Consider the following 20,740-nt stretch of genomic DNA (forward strand, 5'->3'; position numbering starts at 1 on the left):
TCCCATACCTACAAAAGAATGATCAAAAAAGAAATTTTCAATGATAAACATGTAAAAAGTCCAAAATCTTTGTTAAAAATCCCCCATAGCTGGTAAAGCTGCAGCCTCCTGTGGTCCATGAATACCCCTTTCACTCTGCAACTAGTGGGTCGACCCGTGTTCTCGACCCGCTAATAATCGCCTTTTGAGTCCTTTCACACCGGCTGCAGAAACCGCCTGCTGGCGAGCCGCGTCGCTGAGTTTTCCCGCGCCGATAGTGTCCCGCGTTGATGATATCATCACCGCGACGGAGCAAAGCGAAAGTAAACAACGGACTAGAGCTCAGTCCCCGTTACCTGTAGACAAATTTCCTCTTCCCCACGGTCCCAGAGGAGCTCTCTGGTCTCGCTGTCTTGCCAATACTGGGTCATCTTGACGAAAGGAATCTCACGCTGTGTCCAGAAACAACAGCTAGCGCGCTAACGTAGCCACGCTGCGTCAACGTCATCATGTAAGTTACCACGTCGACTCGTGTCTGCCTTTCACGCTCCCTTTCGCCCCTCTCACTAAAAAGCCTGTAGTAGCGACCTGCTAAAAACCCGCGTGGATTGCAGGGTTGAAAAACCCGGGTCTAATGCAGAGTGAACACTTTCACACTGCCATGAGGAGCCGGTTAATGAGCGGGTTTAAACGGGTTTTTTGGCCAGCGTGAAAGGGGTAGAAGAAGAAAATTCTGTTACAGAAGGTGGAAGCAGCTTTAAGAATGAGTCAGCTATTAGAAAAGTGTCAGTTGAGGAATCAGTGAGGAGACTGATGGCTGCAGCTCCATGTTTTTTCCACTAACTCGGCTTGTTTCTGTCTCTCCACACTCGTCTGACATCCTTTTGTCCACATGGAGATGGCCGACCATCTGTTGGTTTCAAATCTCATCGAAGTCTCCAATCAGAAAATGTGGAGGCTCCTTTAGGAAACTACACAAGGAGAGCTGATGTGAATCCTCTACTGAGGTTTTAGGAACTCTGCAGAGTACTCTTCATAAGGATAAAGCCAAACTCCAGCGTGCAGTGGCCGAGTGAAGGTGGTCTGGACTCTGTGGAGGAGAGTCATGGTTTCAGAGACGCTGTAGAAAGACAGAATCCCTGCTGTGTGATCCAGATACACTCCCACTCTGGAGGACCAAGGACCTGAGAGGGTAGTTTCTGTGCTGTTGTGCCAAAATGTAAAACTGTTGGAGTCGCAACATAAAGCCCAAGATTTGTCATTAAATCCAAATCCACATTCATTGGAGCTCCCTGCTGTGCTGCTGTTCTTGTATGTGACTGCAATAAAAATTCCTTCTCCTCTAAACTCCACCTCCCAGTAATGACGTCGAGTCAGGTTCTCTCTGCTCAGAACCTGGAGATATCTCATCAATCTTTCTGGATGATAAAAATAAGGCTGAGTTGCAACTGCATAAGTTACTTTTCTGTTCCTTTCAGATAACACCAGCCTTCGGTGTGCCAAGTTCGGATCCAGTGTGATATGCTGTGAATATTTTAAGAATTCTTCTCTGGTATCTGGCTGTGGCTGTAGCAGTATAAACTCCTCTTTGGTGGCTCTCAGGATGTCCTGTAGTTTCTCTCTGCTCTCTGACACAGCTGCTGCCACATAGTATCTGAGGAGAGAAGTCTGGATGCTGGAGGAGTGTGTGAGCTCACTGAGTGCTGACACTGAGGGGTAGCAGAGCAGAAACTGGGTGTGGTCCTCTGTGTGAGCCAGCTGCTCCAGCTGGACGTCTTTCCTCTTCAGCTCAGTGATCTCCTGCTCCAGCTTCTTCTGAAGTTCTTTGAGTTCACTCACTGCAGTTTGCTGCTGGGATCTGAGCTGCTGTTTCACCTCATCACTCCTCTTCTGGATGAGACGGATCATCTGGGTGAAGCTCTCCTCGCTGTTCTTCACTGCTTCATCAGCAGAGACATTGATGGCCTCCATCTGCTGCTGAAGCAGCTTCACCTCTTTCTCTCGCTCCTGGATTCTCTGCTGGACGTTTAGTCGACTCTCCTCCAGCTCCTTCTGCTTCTGCCTCCTCTCTGCTGCAGCTGGGACTGTTTCATGTCCTCTGTGTTGGTCCATGGTGCAGAGGTAACAGATACTCTGCTGATCAGTGCGACAGAAAATCTTCATCACCTCATCGTGAAGAGAGCAGATCTTCTCCTGGAGCTTCTTGGAGGGCTCCACCAGCTGGTGTTTCTTAAAAGCAGCAGACTGATAGTGAGGTTGGAGGTGTTCCTCACAGTAAGAGACCAAACAGACCAGACAGGACTTGACGGCTTTCAGCTTCCTCCCAGAGCAAACATCACAGGACACATCTTCAGGTCCAGCAGAGCAGAGATCAGCTGCAGCAGCTTGGAGTTCAGGCTTCTTCAGATCCTCCGCTAGCTCTGCTAAAAGGAAGTTCTTCTCAAGGTCAGGTCTCTGTCTGAACTTCTTCCTGCACTGAGGACAGCTGTAGAATCCCCTGTTGTCCTGTTCATCCCAGTGTCCTTTAATACAGCTGCTGCAGTAGCTGTGTCCACAGGGAACCGCCACCGGATCCTTCAGGAGTTCCAGACAGATGGAACAAGAGAACTTTTCTGAATCCGGCTGAGCTCCTCTCTTTGCCATTTTCTTCTCTAAACAAGGGTGAATGTTTGAATGGTTTCTCTTTCTGCTCAGGAGGTTTAAAGCCAAACCCTCCTCTGGCTTCCTCCTCTTGTGAACACTGATTCTCATTGGTTCTGCTGGTGAAGAGTTTTACTGTAAATCAGAGACATCAGCGATCCCTCAGTTGTGAGATCTGTGAAAGAGGAGGAGGCAGTGACTCGGCATGAGAAAGGAGTGGCCGTCACTGGCTGATTTAATTCCCACCGGGACTTTTTTTTTATAGCAATGACAAACATACAGCCTGTTCCTTTGTCACTCACTGCTGAGTCATTTTTATCTTTCACTTTCACTTTTTGGGGCAGCATGTTGACATTTTGCCGGTTGTTGGAGTTTTGTTTGGACATGGCATGTTCCAAGTTCACTGTGAAAAGAAAAGTGGGCCATGAAAATGAGTAATTCAAGGAAGAATGAACAGAAAAATGTGCATTCACTTTCCCTTGTTGAGGAAAATCATATTTTCCTATATATATTGATTTGTATTTCATTTACAACTTTGTCATTTTCCCTCTCTCTGGGTTTCCTCGCCCTTGTTCCTTACTGCATCGTTACACAACTATTTGTTGTGCTCTGCTCAGACGAGAAGGAACCATCAGCTCGTTGTATAAAGCTGGGTTTACACTTGCACGACTTTTTGCCACGATGTTGTCGTGGCAAGGCGTGCCAATCTGGAGTCACGAAGCGGCAGGCTCCCGCACTGTTCACGACTAGTTCACAACTAGTTCACGAATAGTTCACGAATGCGCGCGCGTCAGTGTCATGAACTGGCACGACGCATTCACGCATAGTTTGTGCATAGCTTATGTGCTTCCCGCATTGGCACGATGTGGTTGCGTAATTCGACGTGGGCTGTTCGTGAACTATTCGTTGCAGTGCGTGGCAGTGCGTGCCATGCCACGACAAGCACGCATCCTCCCGCATTCTCTAGACGTGTTCATGAGGAGTTCACGAACAGTTGGCGCATAGTTCACAGCCCGGTCGCAATATTTTGTCGGGACTAAAATTTTTTAACATTTCGAAATTCTCGTCCCGACATGGCACGCAGTCACGACGGGTTTACGCACACTTCACGCCAATTTACGACTGGTTTGCGACTCGATTCGTGCCAATGCGTGCCGCAGAATCGTGCAAGTGTAAACCTGGCTTAAGTATCTGGTCTGAACCCTGCCTGGGGAAGAAGTTTTAGAGAATTGCCCCATGAAGCACTTCTCTTATTCTTCCCTCTTAAAAGATTGAGCCTTAAATAAACCACTTTTATTCATGTATTTATTTATTTTTAACCTGGCTTGTCCAGCATCCAAGCAGCAGAAAGGAGGTCTGGCTGCTGTGAAGGAAACAAAGAAGAGTGGACAGAAGGAAGAGAGTGCAAAGATACGACGATCCTTCAATTAGAACCGACACTCCAGACGAGCAGCTACTACACCTGCACAGAGATATAACAGAGGGCATCTGTTGTTAGAGAACATAGCTTATAGTTGCCTGTGGTGTGCAAAGTGAGGATCCAGGTATCAAATTACAAACCAGGGCATCAGCAGAGACCTAATTCAGATAACCGCAGCAGGATGTGGGGAAAGTACAAAAGCGCAAGATGATGACACAGGGTACAATGACAATCTGCCAACGACACACAGACTAATTATGCAACTGGAAGGACAAGTGCACGGAGACACACCAGACAGATGACACAAAATAATGCAGGTAAGGGACACAGAAGGAGCTCAACAGACTCCGTGTGTTGATCTATCTGCCAAATCCGTTGGTCACTGAGAACTGAAACCTGAAGAGTGGATCTGAGTGAGACTCTCCCCAACTGGAGGTGATCCAGCAGTGACTGGTCCATGAGGTTGGCATCAGACCCGTCATCAACGAGCGCTTGTGGGGGGCCACCAGGAACCTGGGAATCACCTGAAGAATCTTTGGAATGAGCCGTTTGTATTCTCGCTCCAGGAGACCAGGGGCATCATTGATGGGATCCGAGTTTAACAGCCAGATCCTACAAGACCCAAGAGGATTTCTATCAGGCCTCCTTCTGTGTCCTGGGAGTCTGTGTCCCTTATCTGTCTCACTTCCTGTTTTATTTTGTCTCATCTGTCTGGTCTGTATCTCTGTGCACTTGTCCTTCCGGTTGCATAATTCTTCTGATGTGTCTCACCTAGTTGTGTCTTTTAACCCTTTAACCCTCTCCCTCAGTGTGCCATTGCCAGATTGTCATTGTACCCCGTGTCATCGTCATCTTGCGTTTTTGTACTTCCCCCACGCGTTTGATTGTTCACCCACTAATAGGGAACGTGAGCTGGGGTTAGACCGTCGTGAGACAGGTTAGTTTTACCCTACTGATGATGTGTTGTTGCAATAGTAATTGCAACAACACTGCTTTACTGAACTCTGCTCCTGCTCTGTAGTCTGCCTTGGTTTGTGAATTGAATCCCTCTGCTCTGGACTGGAGAAAAAAATCTGAACTGGAAAGCTACCTGTGACTCTAATTTTGAGTCCTGCCAGTGTCTGTGACAGTACAATCTGGCCAATAAGATGGACCCAGCTGACTTGGATTCATTATGGGTCACATTAACCACCCAGGGACGCCGTTTCACAGACCTGAAGGCATTGATTTCTTCTATGCAGTCCACTTGGTCTTTGGTATTCCACAGAAATTTCCTTTCAAGAGAAATGGGTCTGGGTTCTGACGGGATAAATTTCAGGTTCACATATATGAATGAAATGTCATTAGGCTGTAATATTATTGTTGGCTCCGTCGATCTTGAGAGATCATGGACAAGGCAGGGCGACGTTATGGAGGAACTGAGATGCCCAGTCGACAGCTCCCCCTTCTCAGTGACTTAATGTAAACACTTCCAGAATTGAATTAAAGTTTGACTCACCGATTGTCAAGACATAAAAAAATGCTACAAAGCTTCACCTGGTGACAGGTGAATTTCACTCTCAGTATAAAAAGAAATTGAAATGAAACTGAAGAAAGACGTTTTAAAAAAGTATTTTTCTTATGCTGACTGTGTTTCACTTTTAAGAACGGACTGTAGTCGATCCTTAATGTGACACATCATTTGTCTCAACATGTATGTAGGAACCTCCTGTGTGACATTTCAGCTATTAGTCACTTCTGCTTTCAGGTATCTAATGCACACAGCTCCACCTACTGGCCATTTAGCGCAACTACATCAGATGTCAACCGATCTGATGGAAAATAAATGAAAGCACACAAGAATACTAAAACAGTAATTTTAGCACGTTTTAAAGGCATTTGCCAAAGATATTTTTATTGGAGTTTTCATAAAATAATGAAAATATTTTCCAGAAAAGGTTAGAAATTGAATTTTTATCCCCAAAAAGAAAAGGAAGAGAGAAGGAAAAAAAAAATATGTGTGTATATATATATATATATATATATATATATATATATATATATATATATATATATATATATATATACACACACACACAAACATAAAATAAAACAACAAAATAAATTAAATTTGAAAAGAAAAAAGTTAAATAAGTACTGTGAAATACAACACTATGCATCAGCAAAATATGATATTAAATGCAATCTTGGATTGAATTCAAACATGATTTGAAAAGTTTTACTTTTTAAAGAGAATAGCAAAAGGGAAAAAAACATATATATATATGTATATACACACACAAACACACACACACACACACACACACATATATATGTATATATATATATATATATATATATATATATATATATATATATATATATATATATATATATATATATATATATATATACACATACACACACATACACATACATATGCAAGTCATCCAAGAGCATTATAATTGGTGTCCATATGACACAGCACTTTAACTATAATAAAAGAAAGGAAAAAACATAAAGAATGAACATGGTCTTCAAGGAGGAAAAATAAATAATCAGGTCAGCAAATGGTCAGTTTTTAAAGTTTTAGATAAAATAAAATTGTAAGATAATAACGAAAAGTATCTTTCCTACGATGGGATATTACGGAATTGCAACGTCTGAACATAATCAAAGAAAGGTTTCCATGTTTTCATAAATTTGCCAGAGGAACCACGCAAAGTAAATTTAATTTTTTCAAGCTTACTAAAGTATAGAGTGTCTCTAAGCCATGCTTCAAACTGTGGAGGCGATGGGGACTTCCAGCACAGTAAAATTCTCCTTCTTGCTAATAGTGTCAGAAAAGCAGCGAGATCTGATTTCAATTTGGACAAGTTCAGAGTTTCAGAGACCGTTCCAAATAATGCTAATAGTGGATCTAGATGAAGAGGTACTTGAAGAATAGTTGACAAAGCTGAAAAAAATCTGAGTCCAGTAGGATTGAATTTGCAGGTGACTGATGACAGCGGTCACAGTCTGAAGTCACGGTAGGATAAATACGAGAGAGTTTATGTTTGGTCCAGTGAGTGCGATGTAAAATCTTGCACTGAATTAAGCCATGCCTGGCACAGAGAGAAGAGGTGTGTACCCCGCTCAAAATTTTATCCCATAAATCATCTTCAATACCAAATCCCAAGTCCTCCTCCCATGCCCTTTTAACTGCTAATAACGAAGAGTTATGAAAAGAACATATTTTCTCGTACAGAAAGGAGATGGGACCTTTTGATAATGGGATAGGTTGCAATACAATGTCAATGCCCTGATCTGATGGCTTGTTTGGGAATTGAGAAGTTTTGTCTCTAACATAGCTTGTAATCTGCAGATAATGGAAAAAGTTACTCTTAGGGAGGTCAAATTTTTCTGAAAGTTGTTGAAAAGAAGCAAAAGTGTCATCGATATAGAGATCTTTAAAGGATTTAACACTGAGAGTTGACCAGTGAGAGAAAGCCATATCAGCTATAGAAGCCGGAAAAGACGGGTTCTTAAAAATAGGAGCTTGTACCGAAAAAAATGGTAACTTAAAATAACGTCTAAATTGAAACCAAATTTTGAGTGTAGAGTTTATGATTTTGTTATCACTATACAATTCTTTGGCAGGCAGTTGCTTGGGCGTGTGTATTAAAGTTGACAAAGTAGAGCAGGTACAAGAGGATCCTTCAATACACAGCCAAGGTGGGCAGTTACTTTGCCCACTTGATCTCAACCAAAAATGAATAATTCGAATATGACAAGCCCAGTAGTAATACAAAAAATTTGGTAGAGCCATCCCACCTGTGGTTTTTGTCCTCTGAAGATAAACTTTACGGATTCTAGCGGGTTTATTACTCCAAATGAACCCAGGAATGAGCCCATCCAGTTTGCGAAAGAAGGAGATCGGGATAAACACAGGGACAGATTGAAAAAGGAAGGAAAATTTTGGAAGGATGTTCATTTTAATTGTATTAATACGACCTGCGACGGACAAGTTTAATAAGGACCATCTGTCTAAATCCTGACGAACTCTGTCTAGAAGAGGAATGAAATTATATTTAAAAAGATCACAACACTGAAAAAAGTATCTAGGGAAGAGATATTAAATGTGCATTCAGAAGTATAGAGTGATGAGTAAAATTTTTTAAACTGATGATTAATTATTTGAGGATCACTAGATATACCATCACGAGTTCGGATTTGAGGAATATGGTGGGCTGGAGCAGTACTACGAAATGGATGGGCCAATATCTTAGAGGCCTTTTCCCCATATTCATATTGTGCGTGTTGAGATTTCAGCAACATTTCCTCCGCATTTATTGATGACAAATGATCAAATTCAGCCTGTATGGAAAGTCGGTCTTTGTATATTGCTGGTGAAGGGGATTGAGCATAAAGATCATCTAACTGTAATAAACGAGTCATGAGTTCAGACATTTTCCTTCTCCTTTCTTTGTTTTCAAAGCTGGCATAGGATATAATTTGTCCCCTGATAAAGGCTTTAAAAGTCTCCCATAAAAGGGAGGGTGAGACGGAGGGCGTTTTATTAGTGGCAATAAATAGATCAATTTTAGAATTCACAAAATCTACGAATTTTTCATCTGACAAAAAACGCAAATTAAACCACCATAACTTAGAGCAGGGGTGAAAGTAAGATAAGATTCTTGCAGGAACTGTGCAACTCAAAAAAATGTTTCAGTTTGTGCGCAAAGCCTGCGAGCATCGTACAAGACAGATATTGATAAATCCTGCTCTTTTTTGACATCCTTGAAAGCATAATGCTTTTTTAATTGTTTGAATGTTGTTTAGAATGTTTAAATATAATACATATTGTTACAGTGGCAGTGACCTCTTCACGATGGAGGCAATCGACAAGGACTGCTGCTCTTTAGCTCATTCAAAGCTTTTATTGTTGTAACAACTAATATACACTGGGAACATGTCACTCACACCAAACAATGCTGGCACAGAGGCCAGATCACTCTCACACCGACCCTTCTCACTGTTGGTCCAACATAAAGTAAATGAAACTTAACAAGAAAAACACCGGAAAAACAGCATCAACACATAGAAAAACAATAACTTAACACACCTACAACAAAACGAAGTACATTTTAACACATTGTAACACAAAATACATCTTGAAACGGCCCGAACAATCCCCTCCCATGATGCCTTGCGGCACCAAACAGTATGGCGGCCCCCAGTGGCGCCTGCCGCCGCAACAATATGTATAATATATATATGTTGTTTTTAGTTAAATGGTTTTTTAAATTTTTCTTTGCATTTTTGACCTGTCCTGGTTGTCTCTTGAGACGGGGACGGGGGAGTGTCCTTACATCACCTAGGCAACCAGCCATCCAATGAAAAGAACGCATTGAGTTTACCTCACTTCCACGTGTGCTTGTTTGCTGAAGGAGTGATGCTGCTCGCATGACAGAGAGATGGAGAATATTTTACGACGCGTGAACCCTCACAATTTATTACTTGTGGATTTATGTTTTGTTTATTTTGCAAAAACGACTACCCTGTTGTCTGCAAAAAACACACAACAGTGGACATTGGATTAACATTACGCTACAGCGAGTGACTGCCGCTACAAGCTGCAACCTGTCACGGTAAAGCCGGCCACACACTACAGGATTTTTTCAATCTTCCCCGATTCAGACACCACACACTACAAGACAGCAGAGGACAGATCGTAACCAATCTTCCTCTCCTGATCGTCTAGTATGTGGTGTCACTCCGGAGCAGACCACACACTAGCAGATTCTTCAGCCGAGAATCGGCTCCTCACTCCTCCAAATCTCACGTCGTCCGACGTGACTTTGTGCTGTTTCCCTTCATTGCTGTTTTTACATTCATCTCCACTTTCAATAATAAGTGGAGAACTCATTCGTTCCCTCAGTTCATTCATTCACATTGGTATCGCTCCTTCAGTGCAGACCCCCACCCGCCGTGCGCACGGAGCACGGACTGTCAGCACCTTGTTAGAAAATTTAAATGTTCCAGTACAGAAGAGGGAAACATAGTTTCAGATCATTTTATTATAATTTACATTTAATAATAATTCAGCTTATTAGCTAATCTGTTTGTGTGTTTTTTTTTGTTTTTTTTTTACTTTTGAGTCCCGAGTGCAGCAGTAGAATAAAGTTATTAGCAGACCGTGTCAAATAAAAGCTACTTTTTAAAATCTTTTTTAAATCATCAAATATCTTAAATCATTCTTTATGTCCACAGATTTGATAGTTTAAATCAGAGTAAAAATACGTTGATTAGGAAAGTTTCATTATAGTCCGCTCTGTCTCTGAGGGCACGGAATCAGTGGAAAGTTTTTTTTCTTTTATTATTATTTTTTTCTTCCCCATTCTTCCGTGATGGTTAATAACGGAGATTAATTAAAACATTGGGATTATTGCAGGACTGGCGGAGATGCAGATATTAGATCGGAGTTTGGGTCTGAATGGAGGATCCAGTTCATCCAGGAGCGATAGGATTAACCATCACTTTCTGCACGGCTGAGTTTAGAGCTCTGGCTTTTCTGTTTCACTGTCATATAGTGAATATATTTCACAGACATATATTCATCATCCAGCTCTGACAGCTGTGAGTGGATGTTTTTAATCAGCGGCACCTTGGTGAGACGGAGCTGTTCATCCAATCAGAGAGCTTTATTTCGAGGGTGTGGACAGCTCTACTCAGAGCTGATCGGCGCCTCTCGGAGCGCACCACACACTACAGGATTTGCGATCGGAAATATTGAACATGTTCATTATCTCCGATCTCCCCTTCCGACGCCTCCCGAGAGGCTCCGACCGGAAAAAATCTCTCGGAACACACCGCACACTACACGAAGATCGGACCCGAACTCATTTGCATACTCCCGACAATCGGACCCTGTCGGCCTCGATCGGGAGGAGAGGATCGGGGCAAAATTCGGCCCGATTATCCTGTAGTGTGTGGAGGCCCTAAGCGAGGACTCCAGTGCTCGTCAGGCGCATTAACCTTGTTCAACACGTCACAGAAGATGTAGTCTGGAGATGAGTTTTATGTATTCATCAATTTACACTTATTTCGGTAAAATTTGCTTGAAAAAAGAAAGGGCTCGCTTTATATGCATGAGTGAAAGTTGCTTTTCAGAGGCGTTCCGGGGCGTTCCTGTAGAAGAGGCCAGTATATTTCTTACCGGCACGGCGTTCCGGTGCGTTCCGGCTTACTTTCACCTATGACTTAGAGTGATTTGATCCTCCCATCATCAGATCCATGGTAACCGGCGCATGATCAGAGATGACAATAGCATTATTTTAAAGTCTTTTGGATGTGTTTCATGAATTGAGATTTTAAACTGGGGCCAGAATATTTTAATCAAATCCTCGAAAAGACGTTTGATGTTTCTCAAAACACTTAGTGCCACAACAGTTTTGCCTTCATTCATTTGTGCACTTCATCACTGCAGCCGCTGCACAGATCCACCTGTCAGTCTCCTTTCCATCCTTCCCCCACTTGTGTAAAAGACCCCGAGATATTTGAACTCATTCACTTGGGCCAGGGTCTCTCAACCAGCCTGGAGAGGGCAGACCGCCCCCTTCTGGTCCTGGACCATGGCCTTGGTGCGATGTAGGTCTCCCTCCCATTTTTGGAACGGGTCTCATGAGCGCCCTCGTGAGGTGGGGCGGTGGTGTTGCACAACCGTGTCCCGTTCCCCCCCACTGTGGGGCTTGAGATGAGAAGCCATTACCTCTCTGTGTGGAAGACCTCGTGGTGGGGGGGAAGGGGCCTTTGTGACATAAAAATCAAATCAAATCAATGACTCCGATGAAGTTTGAGAATTCATCTTGAAACTCCGCATGAAGATAATTTTTACTTAGTTTTGATCATAAAAACATTGGGACAGTCGTCTCCTGTCTCTCTCTGAATTCTCTGACAGCTGGTAGTTTGACGGTTTCAGTGTTTGCGGAGTCGAGAAGACACAGCTCCACCTCTCCCATCGCCCAGGTCTCCCTGTCCCTCTGACAGCAGCTGCTGTTACCATGGCAACCAGTGCAGGTGTCCTCCAACAGTGAGTCAGCACTTTCCAACCTGTGGCGCTGCTGCCTGTTTGGAGGGTTTTCAGTCACTTTTAGACTTGTTCACATTTTAGACATGTTCAATGTTTTGTCTCATAGAAACTAATTCTTTGAAAATATTTGGTGTTTGTCTTTTATACGAAGCCAGAAAGTTAATGGTGAGATTTCTTGATTTATGTAAGATTTATTTTTGTTTTTTTGTTTCATGGCTTTTTATCTTTACCTGTCGTAGGTATAGATAGATTTGACTTGTTTAGCCAGTGACTCATTTTCGCTGAACGACAAATAGCAATTAAATTGAAACTAAGTAAAGTGGGAAGGCGTCAGAGTGAAACACACCCTCTTCATGAAAATGAAACTGGCACAAAGCCAACATCACAGGTTCAAGTAGTGGCGCGTCCTTTCACCGCTGATGCCTGAAATAATGAGATCCTGCAGAGCAGCTTGTTACTGGCAGTGTGAGATGTAAACAAAACACTAAACCAGTGGTAATGATCACTGAGGGCTCCAGGCCTTGTTACTCTCATGCAGTTCTCAGTCATTTAAAGGATTTTGTTTTGTTTTCCTAATTATGTTAGGAATTAAAGTTTTTCTCCATTTCAAATAAATTACAAAAATGAAAGTTTTTTTTGTTGGATTTCTGACATTCAAAATTAGAAACATTTCCTCACTGAGCAGAATTCAGACACAAAGTTAAATTTAAAAAAAGGAAATTTGCTCATTCAGCTTCAGGTGTTTCAGTGAGTTTTCTCAGTTAGCAGTGAACTGTGTTCCATCATTTTAAATTTTTAATAGAGATAAACTTCAAATTTTGATGGAGCTGTGAAAACGGAGAGGTATTAGCTACATAGTCACATAGTTACATTAGTGATTCTTGAAAAAAAAACAAGTTTTTTGTCTTTTTTTGCTCAATGAGATAATTTTTTCTTTCAATTTAACTCATACTGTCCATAGTTTACCATCGCTACAGTGTAGATTTCACTTTTCTTCAGTTTTTTTGGCTGGTCATGTATCTTTCCTGAAACAGATTCATTCTTGATTTCTCTGAATGCCCGTTATTATTCCCTTTTTTTCTAATTTACTCTCCTATTGTGTATCAGGGACAGTTATTGGATGTCTCATCTTTACATGTAGGCCCTGTTACCTTGAAATCTCAAGGTAAAAAAAAGCATCCTTTTTGTATTCTCATTTCAGAAAAGTTTCCCGTTTACACTGCGACATTTTGAAAATGATGTAGTTAACATGCCAGGCCAAGAACTGGCACTGCTTCTGTCATGGGTCCATCTGTCTGGTCGCCCAAGAGTCCCTCCGAGACACCAGTGAATTAAAAAAAAAAAAAAAAGAAAGAAGGCTGTTTCAAGTATTTCTTGACCCAGTCTTGATTTTTCATCTTAGTATTAGTATTGATTGGAGACATGAAACAGTGCAGAGGAAATAAGGTGAAGGTCAGAATTTTGCAGCTGAACATTGGCTGGAATGCAACACTGAAAGCGGTTGATTTCTTGGAATGAAAAACAGCCTCTGGCGGTTTCTCCCATCTCTCCCAGGCTGAGTCACTGCCTCCTCCTCTTTCACACATCTCATAGCTGAGTAATCAGTGACGTCTCTCACCAGCAGAACCAATGAGGATCAGTGTTGACAGGAGGAAACCAGAGGAGGGTTTGGCTCCAGCCGGGATGTTTTAAATCTGCTGAGCAGGAAGAGAAACTGCTCAAACTCATGCTGTTGCTGAGAGGAGAAAATGGCAAAGAGAGGAGCTCAGCTGGATTCAGAAAAGTTCTCTTGCTCCATCTGTCTGGATCTCCTGAAGGATCCGGTGACGGTTCCCTGTGGACACAGCTACTGCAGCGACTGTATTAAAGAACACTGGGATGAAGAGAAGAACAGTGGATTCTACAGCTGCCCTCAGTGCAGGAAGAGGTTCAGGCGAAGGCCGAAACTGAAGAAAAACTTCCTGTTAGCAGAGTTAGTGGAGGATCTGAAGAAGCCTGAACTCCAAGCTGCTGCAGCTGATCTCTGCTCACAATATGGCTGATCGGCTTCGAACTCTAAATTGACAATCCAGCTATGAGCCCCGGGCGCAGAGCAGTCGTGTAGAACACTCCTCTGTTGATCTTGTTGATCCCGTCACTAATCCTGCTCCCGGATTTTTACAAGTCAAGCATGGAGGTTTACCTAGGCTAACAGAGACTGAGTCTGTCCAAAGTGCTCAAAGCATTAAAAAAAAGTCAATGGGTAAAAAGCTTAACATCTGTACAAGACAAAATAACTTTTCCAGTAGGAAATACATAAAATGTGGTCTACTAAACATTAGAGCAATCTCCACTAAATCTCTGTTAGTTAATGACCTTATCGGTGACAATAACATTGATCTCCTTGCTCTAACAGAAACTTGGCTCCAGCAAGATGATTATGTGAGGCTCAATGAATGTACCCCTCCAACCTATGTTAATTTCCAAACAGCTAGATCAACAGGTCGAGGTGGAGGTGTGGCAGTGATTTCCCACTCCAGTCTTCTTCTTAAACCCAAAACTAATGTTAAATTCAACTCTTTTGAAAGCTTAATACTAACGCTTACTTGTCCAAATTGGAAGAATCAAAAAGCTGTGCTATTAATTATTGTGTATCGACCTCCTGGTCCTTACTCTGACTTTTTAACTGAGTTCTCAGAGTTTTTAAGCAATATAGTATTGACTCATAACAAGATCCTTATAATAGGTGACTTTAACATCCATGTGGATGATTCTGGTGATAGTTTGAGTAATGCGTTTATTGCAGTATTAGATAGTATCGGTTTCACTCAAAATGTTGATGAATCCACTCATAGTCACAAGCACACCCTGGATCTGGTCTTAACATATGGGATAGAAGTCAGTGACCTAAATGTTCTCCCTCAGAACCCTATTCTCTCAGACCATTTTTTAATTACTTTTCAGGTTTTGATTGAAGACTACTGTGCTCAAAAAGATAAAATTAAGCTGATACGGACATTATCTGAAAAATCTGTGGCTCGGTACAAAGAATTGATCCAGCCTGCATTTGCTGCATTATCTTGTGAACTCACAGAAATGAGCTTATTGGCCAGTGGTGATAATAGTGATCAGTTTGTTGACAGTGCTATGCACTCACTAAAATCTGCCCTTGACGTAGTGGCCCCGTTGCAGCTGAAAACCAATCGACCCAGGCGCGTTGCTCCATGGTTTAATTCTGAAACCCGTGTTCTCAAACAAAAAACTCGGCAATTAGAAAGACTGTGGCGTAAATCTAAATCAGAACAATCTCTGAAGGCCTGGAAATGTAGCTTGCTAAGCTATAAACAAATTCTCTTTAAAGCCAAGACATTATATTACTCTCGTTTAATAGAAATAAACAAAAATAACCCTCGGTTTCTATTCAACACTGTAGCCAGACTGACAACCAGTCATACTGTAGTGGAACCAGTAATCCCAGAATCTTTAAACTGCCATGACTTTCTTAAATTCTTTAATGATAAAATCATAACCATTAGAGGTAAAATCAGTGAAGCGCTTTCCTCAGATCAAGCTCAGGGAATCCAGCCACTGCCTCCACCTGAAATACCTGAAATACTAGATAGTTTCTCATTAGTAAATGGGGCTGAGATTACTTCAATTGTAATGTCTTCTAAAACCTCAACCTGTCTCCTAGATCCAATTCCAACTAAGCTTTTCAAAGATATCCTTCCAGTTATCTTAAATACGATCATAACTATAATAAATACCTCTCTAGAAAATGGCTATGTGCCACAGTCATTTAAATTCGCAGTAATCAAACCACTGCTGAAAAAACCTAATCTCGATCCTGATATTCTAGCTAACTACAGACCGATATCAAATCTGCCTTTTATTTCAAAAGTCCTGGAAAAAGTTGTGGTTAAACAGCTTTACCGCCACCTACAGGACAATAGTTTATTTGAGAAATTTCAGTCAGGATATAGAGCTTATCACAGCACTGAGACTGCGTTAGTTAAAGTCACTAATGACTTGCTATTGGCGGCTGACGCAGGTCTAGTCTCAATCCTGGTTCTCCTAGACCTCAGTGCAGCTTTTGATACAATCGACCACAATATTCTCCTGCAGAGGTTAGAATGTGAGGTTGGCATCAGAGGAAAAGCCCTCTGCTGGTTCAAATCCTATTTATCTAATAGGTACCAATTTGTTCACGTTAACCAACAGTCCTCACCGTGCTCCCAGGTCAGTTATGGGGTTCCTCAAGGGTCCGTGCTCGGGCCAATTTTATTTCTGTTATATATGCTTCCTTTAGGGAACATAATTAGAAGTCACGATATCAATTTTCATTGCTATGCAGATGACACACAACTGTATTTATCTATGAAACCTGATCAAACTAATCAAATAGACAGACTCAGTGACTGTATCAGAGAAATTAAAACCTGGATGACTACGAACTATCTCCGTCTGAATCCTGGCAAAACAGAGGTCATTATACTAGGCCCCCATAAACTGAGAGAGTGTCTATCCAAACAGATTATTACCTTAGATAACGTCAGTGTATCCTCCTCCTCTACTGTGAGGAACCTCGGGGTCTTATTTGATCAGGATATCTCATTTAAAGCACACATCAACCTGGCTTGTAAAACAGCATATTTCCACTTGCGCAACATAGCTAAAATAAGAAACATTTTACCTAGAAGCGATGCAGAAAAACTCATCCATGCATTTGTTTCTGCGAGATTGGACTACTGCAACTCCCTTCTTGCAGCCTGCCCAAAAAGTGTATTAAAAAACTTTCAGTTGGTTCAAAATGCAGCCGCCAGATTATTAACTGGAACTAGAAGACGTGAACACATTACTCCCGTTCTAAAATCTCTTCACTGGCTTCCAGTCGAGTTTAGAGTTAGATTTAAAATCCTTCTCCTCACTTACAAAATCCTAAATGGGATGGCTCCAACCTATCTCCAAGATGCTTTAACGCCTTATCAACCAATCAGAGCACTTCGCTCTCAAAATGCAGGGTTACTGGTGACTCCTAGAGTCTCTAAATGGACACTAGGTGGAAGAGCCTTTAGCTATCAGGCACCATTTTTATGGAACCAGCTTCCAAGTGGTGTCAAAGAGGCAGACACAGTCTCCACATTTAAGGTTAGGCTCAAGACGTTTCTCTTCGATGCAGCCTATGATCAGGTCAGCTAGGGATTCTAAACTAAACTAAACTAAACTAAACTAAAAACTAAACTAAACTAAAACAAACCAAACCAAACTAAAGTAAACCAAACTAAACTAAACTAAACTAAAACAAACCAAACCAAACTACAGTAAACCAAACTAAACTAAACTAAACTAAACTAAAACAAACCAAACCAAACTAAAGTAAACCAAACCAAACTACAGTAAACCAAACTAAACTAAACTAAACTAAACTAAACTAAATTAAATTAAATTAAACTAAACCAAACCAAACCAAATTACACTAAACAAAATTAAACTAAACCAAACTAAATTAAACTAAACTAAACTATACTAACTAAATACTAGTTTAAACAGGTTAAGTATCCACAAAGCTGCCCCAGGAGCTAGAATGCTGTGGGAAGTACGGTGCACTGAGCCCTGTCCTCCTCTAATGTCTGAATGTTATTCCCTTTAGTCCGTTCATTGCTTTTCACCTGTTGTCCCCCCCTTCGAGGGGGAGTCTTCTCCAGTTTCAGTTGCTGACTCCACTATTACGAAGGCCTATGAACAAGCTCCGTCCGGACCGGGAGGACACCCCTGTCGGTCCTGCCCGTGGACTGGCTTCGGTTCTACTGCTGGGATCCGTGGTTCTTGTGCTGGACCGTCCAACGGACTGTCCTCAACATAGTCCTAGGCTTTACTTCTTATTGTCTCATGCTAGCTGTTGCCAAAGCTGTCCGTCCCTGGGAGAGGGATCCCTCCATACTGTGGTTCTCCCCAAGATTTCTTCTTTTCCCACTGGGTTTTTGGAGTTTTTTCTTGCCGGATGTGAGGGTCGAAGGCGGTGGTTGCTTCGTTCTGTCTCGTTACTGTAAATATTGACATATTACCATTATGCTTATTCACTGTTTTTACTTTTACCGACAAATGTAACATCTTGAAGCCCTCTGAGGCAACTGTTGTTGTGATACTGGGCTATACAAAAATAAATTGATTGATTGATTGATTGCTCTGCTGGACCTGAAGATGTGTCCTGTGATGTTTGCTCTGGGAGGAAGCTGAAAGCCGTCAAGTCCTGTCTGGTCTGTTTGGTCTCTTACTGTGAGGAACACCTCCAACCTCACTATCAATCTGCTGCTTTTAAGAAGCACCAGCTGGTGGAGCCCTCCAAGAAGCTCCAGGAGAAGATCTGCTCTCTTCACGATGAGGTGATGAAGATTTTCTGTCGCACTGATCAGCAGAGTATCTGCTACATCTGTCTGATGGACCAACACAGAGGCCATGAAACAGTCCCAGCTGCAACAGAGAGGAGGCAGAAGCAGAAGGAGCTGGAGGAGAGTCGACTAAACATCCAGCAGAGAATCCAGGAGCGAGAGAAAAACGTGGAGCAACTTCAGCAGCAGACGGAGGCCGTCAGTGTCTCTGCTGATGAAGCAGTGAAGAACAGCTTGGAGACCTTCAAACAGATGATCCGTCTCATCGCGAAGAGGGGCGATGAGGTGACGCAGCAGCTCAGATTCCAGCATCAAACTGCAGTGAGTGTACTCAGACAGCTTCAGGGGAAAATAGAGCAGGAGATCACTGAGCTGAAGAGGAAAGACGTCCAGCTGGAGCAGCTGGCTCACACAGAGGACCACACCCAGTTTCTGCTCAGCTACCCCTCAGTGTCAGCACTCAGTGAGCCCACACACTCCTACAGCATCCAGACGACTCCTGTCAGATACTTTGAGAATGTGGCAGCAGCTGTGTCAGCGAGCAGAGACAAACTGGAGGACATCCTGGGGCAGAACATCACGCTAACAGCCACTAAAGAGCAGCTCTTTCTACTACACCCACAGCCAAAGTCCAGAGCAGAGTTCTTACAATACACAGCAGATCACACTGAATCCAAACTCTGCACACAGAGAGCTGTTGTTATCCCACTGAAATCGGAACGTAAATTATACGGAGGAAGCTCAGCCTCATTATCATCCAGAAAGGTTCAGGAGGTATCTTCAGGTTCTGAGCAGAGAGAGTCTGAATGACCGTCATTACTGGGAGGTGGAGGTGAGAGGAGAAGGAATTTTTGTCGCAGTAACTTACAAGAACACCAGCACAGCAGGGAGCTCCAATGAATGTGGGTTTGGATTTAATAACAAATCTTGGGCTTTATGTTGTGATTCCAACAGATTTGTATTTTGGCACAACAACAACCAAACTCCCCTCTCAGGTCCTCGGTCCTCCAGAGTGGGAGTATACCTGGATCACACAGCAGGTATTCTGTCTTTCTACAGCGTCTCTGGAACCATGACTCTCCTCCACAAAGTCCAGACCACCTTCACTCAGCCGCTACACGCTGGAGTTTTTTATCCTGAAGGAGATTCTGTAGAGTTCCTGAAGCCTCAGTAGAGGACTTCCATCAGATCTCCTTGTTTTCTGAAGGAGCCTCCACATTTTCTGACCTGAGACGTTGAACAAACAGATGGTCGGCCGTCTTCTCAGAGACTTTCTTCATGGACAAAAGGATGTGAGACATGCTTTTCTAACAGTTGGACTCATCTTTAAAGCTGCCTCCACCTTCTCTGACTGGATTTTCTTCTTCATGGACCACAGGAAGCTGCAGCTTTTCGGGCTTTGGGAGATTTTTAACAAAGATTTTGTACTTTTTGCGTGTTTGTATTGATGAATCTTTCTTTTTTGATGATTCTTTTGTGACATTCTGACATTGACAGTGAAGATTTGTGGATTTTCTTAGTGAACAGTGAACTGCTTGTTTGAGGTATTTTGATGTATTTTTTCTTTCTCAGTCGCAGTAAGTTTGATTCTTTTTGCTGAAAGTGTTTCATGAATCTCAAAAACACATAAGGGGTTTATATTTTCCTCAATTGAGATAAAATCTTTGTAAACCCCTTGTTCACATTTCAAGAAAAGGCTTGAATTCCGTTTTCAAATGGTTCACTTACTTAATTTTCAAAGGGAGTATTTTAGTTATGATCAGTTTTTCCTGCATCCGGTACAGAGCTTGAAATCTTTGTTCTTGAACCTCATTGATCTTTGTCAAGAAAGCGAAGGGTTTTGAGTGATTTCTTGTTTTTTGGTTTGTTATTTAATCCCACATATATTCATGGATGGTTTTGATGCCTTCAGTGAGATTGCACTATATAAATCCTCAAGCAAATAAAGAAAAAACATTGATTAAGTGGGTGTGTCCAAATATTTGTATATGTCTGTTTGTGCTTCCCCGCTACCGCTTGTTCAGGTCGTCACTGCAAATGAGATCTGGATCTCAGTTGATCTACCTTATTGAAAAAAGTTGAAATAAAAATCGTACCAAATCAATGAACCTGATAAAATTGGAGAATTTATCCTGAAACTGTGCAGTTTCACGGTTTCACTGTTTGTGGCCTCAAGAAGAAAAAGCTCCACCTCTTCCATCCCCCAGGTCTCCTTGTCCCTCTGACAGGAGCTGCTGTTACCATGGCAACCAGTGCAGGTGTCCTCCAACAGTGACTGTCGAG

At 42.2% G+C, this 20,740-nt stretch overlaps 2 protein-coding genes across 2 annotated transcripts; one reads left to right on the forward strand and one right to left on the reverse strand.

Moving 5' to 3' along the window:
* Window positions 1-770: 770 nt before the first annotated feature.
* On the reverse strand, window positions 771-2,622 carry LOC115385958 (tripartite motif-containing protein 16-like). Its single transcript, XM_030088087.1, has one exon. The coding sequence runs from the start codon at window positions 2,620-2,622 to the stop codon at window positions 979-981; it is 1,644 nt and encodes a 547-aa protein (XP_029943947.1). The 3' UTR covers window positions 771-978.
* A 10,226-nt stretch (window positions 2,623-12,848) lies between these two features.
* Window positions 12,849-20,529, forward strand: LOC115382531 (E3 ubiquitin/ISG15 ligase TRIM25-like). Its single transcript, XM_030084306.1, has 3 exons — window positions 12,849-14,114; window positions 18,249-18,778; window positions 20,482-20,529. The coding sequence occupies exons 1-3, from the start codon at window positions 13,838-13,840 to the stop codon at window positions 20,527-20,529; spliced, it is 855 nt and encodes a 284-aa protein (XP_029940166.1). The 5' UTR covers window positions 12,849-13,837.
* The last annotated feature ends 211 nt before the right edge of the window (window positions 20,530-20,740 follow it).

Source organism: Salarias fasciatus, chromosome 3 (assembly GCF_902148845.1).
Source record: "Salarias fasciatus chromosome 3, fSalaFa1.1, whole genome shotgun sequence".
In the NCBI taxonomy this organism is placed as follows: Eukaryota; Metazoa; Chordata; class Actinopteri; order Blenniiformes; family Blenniidae; genus Salarias; species Salarias fasciatus.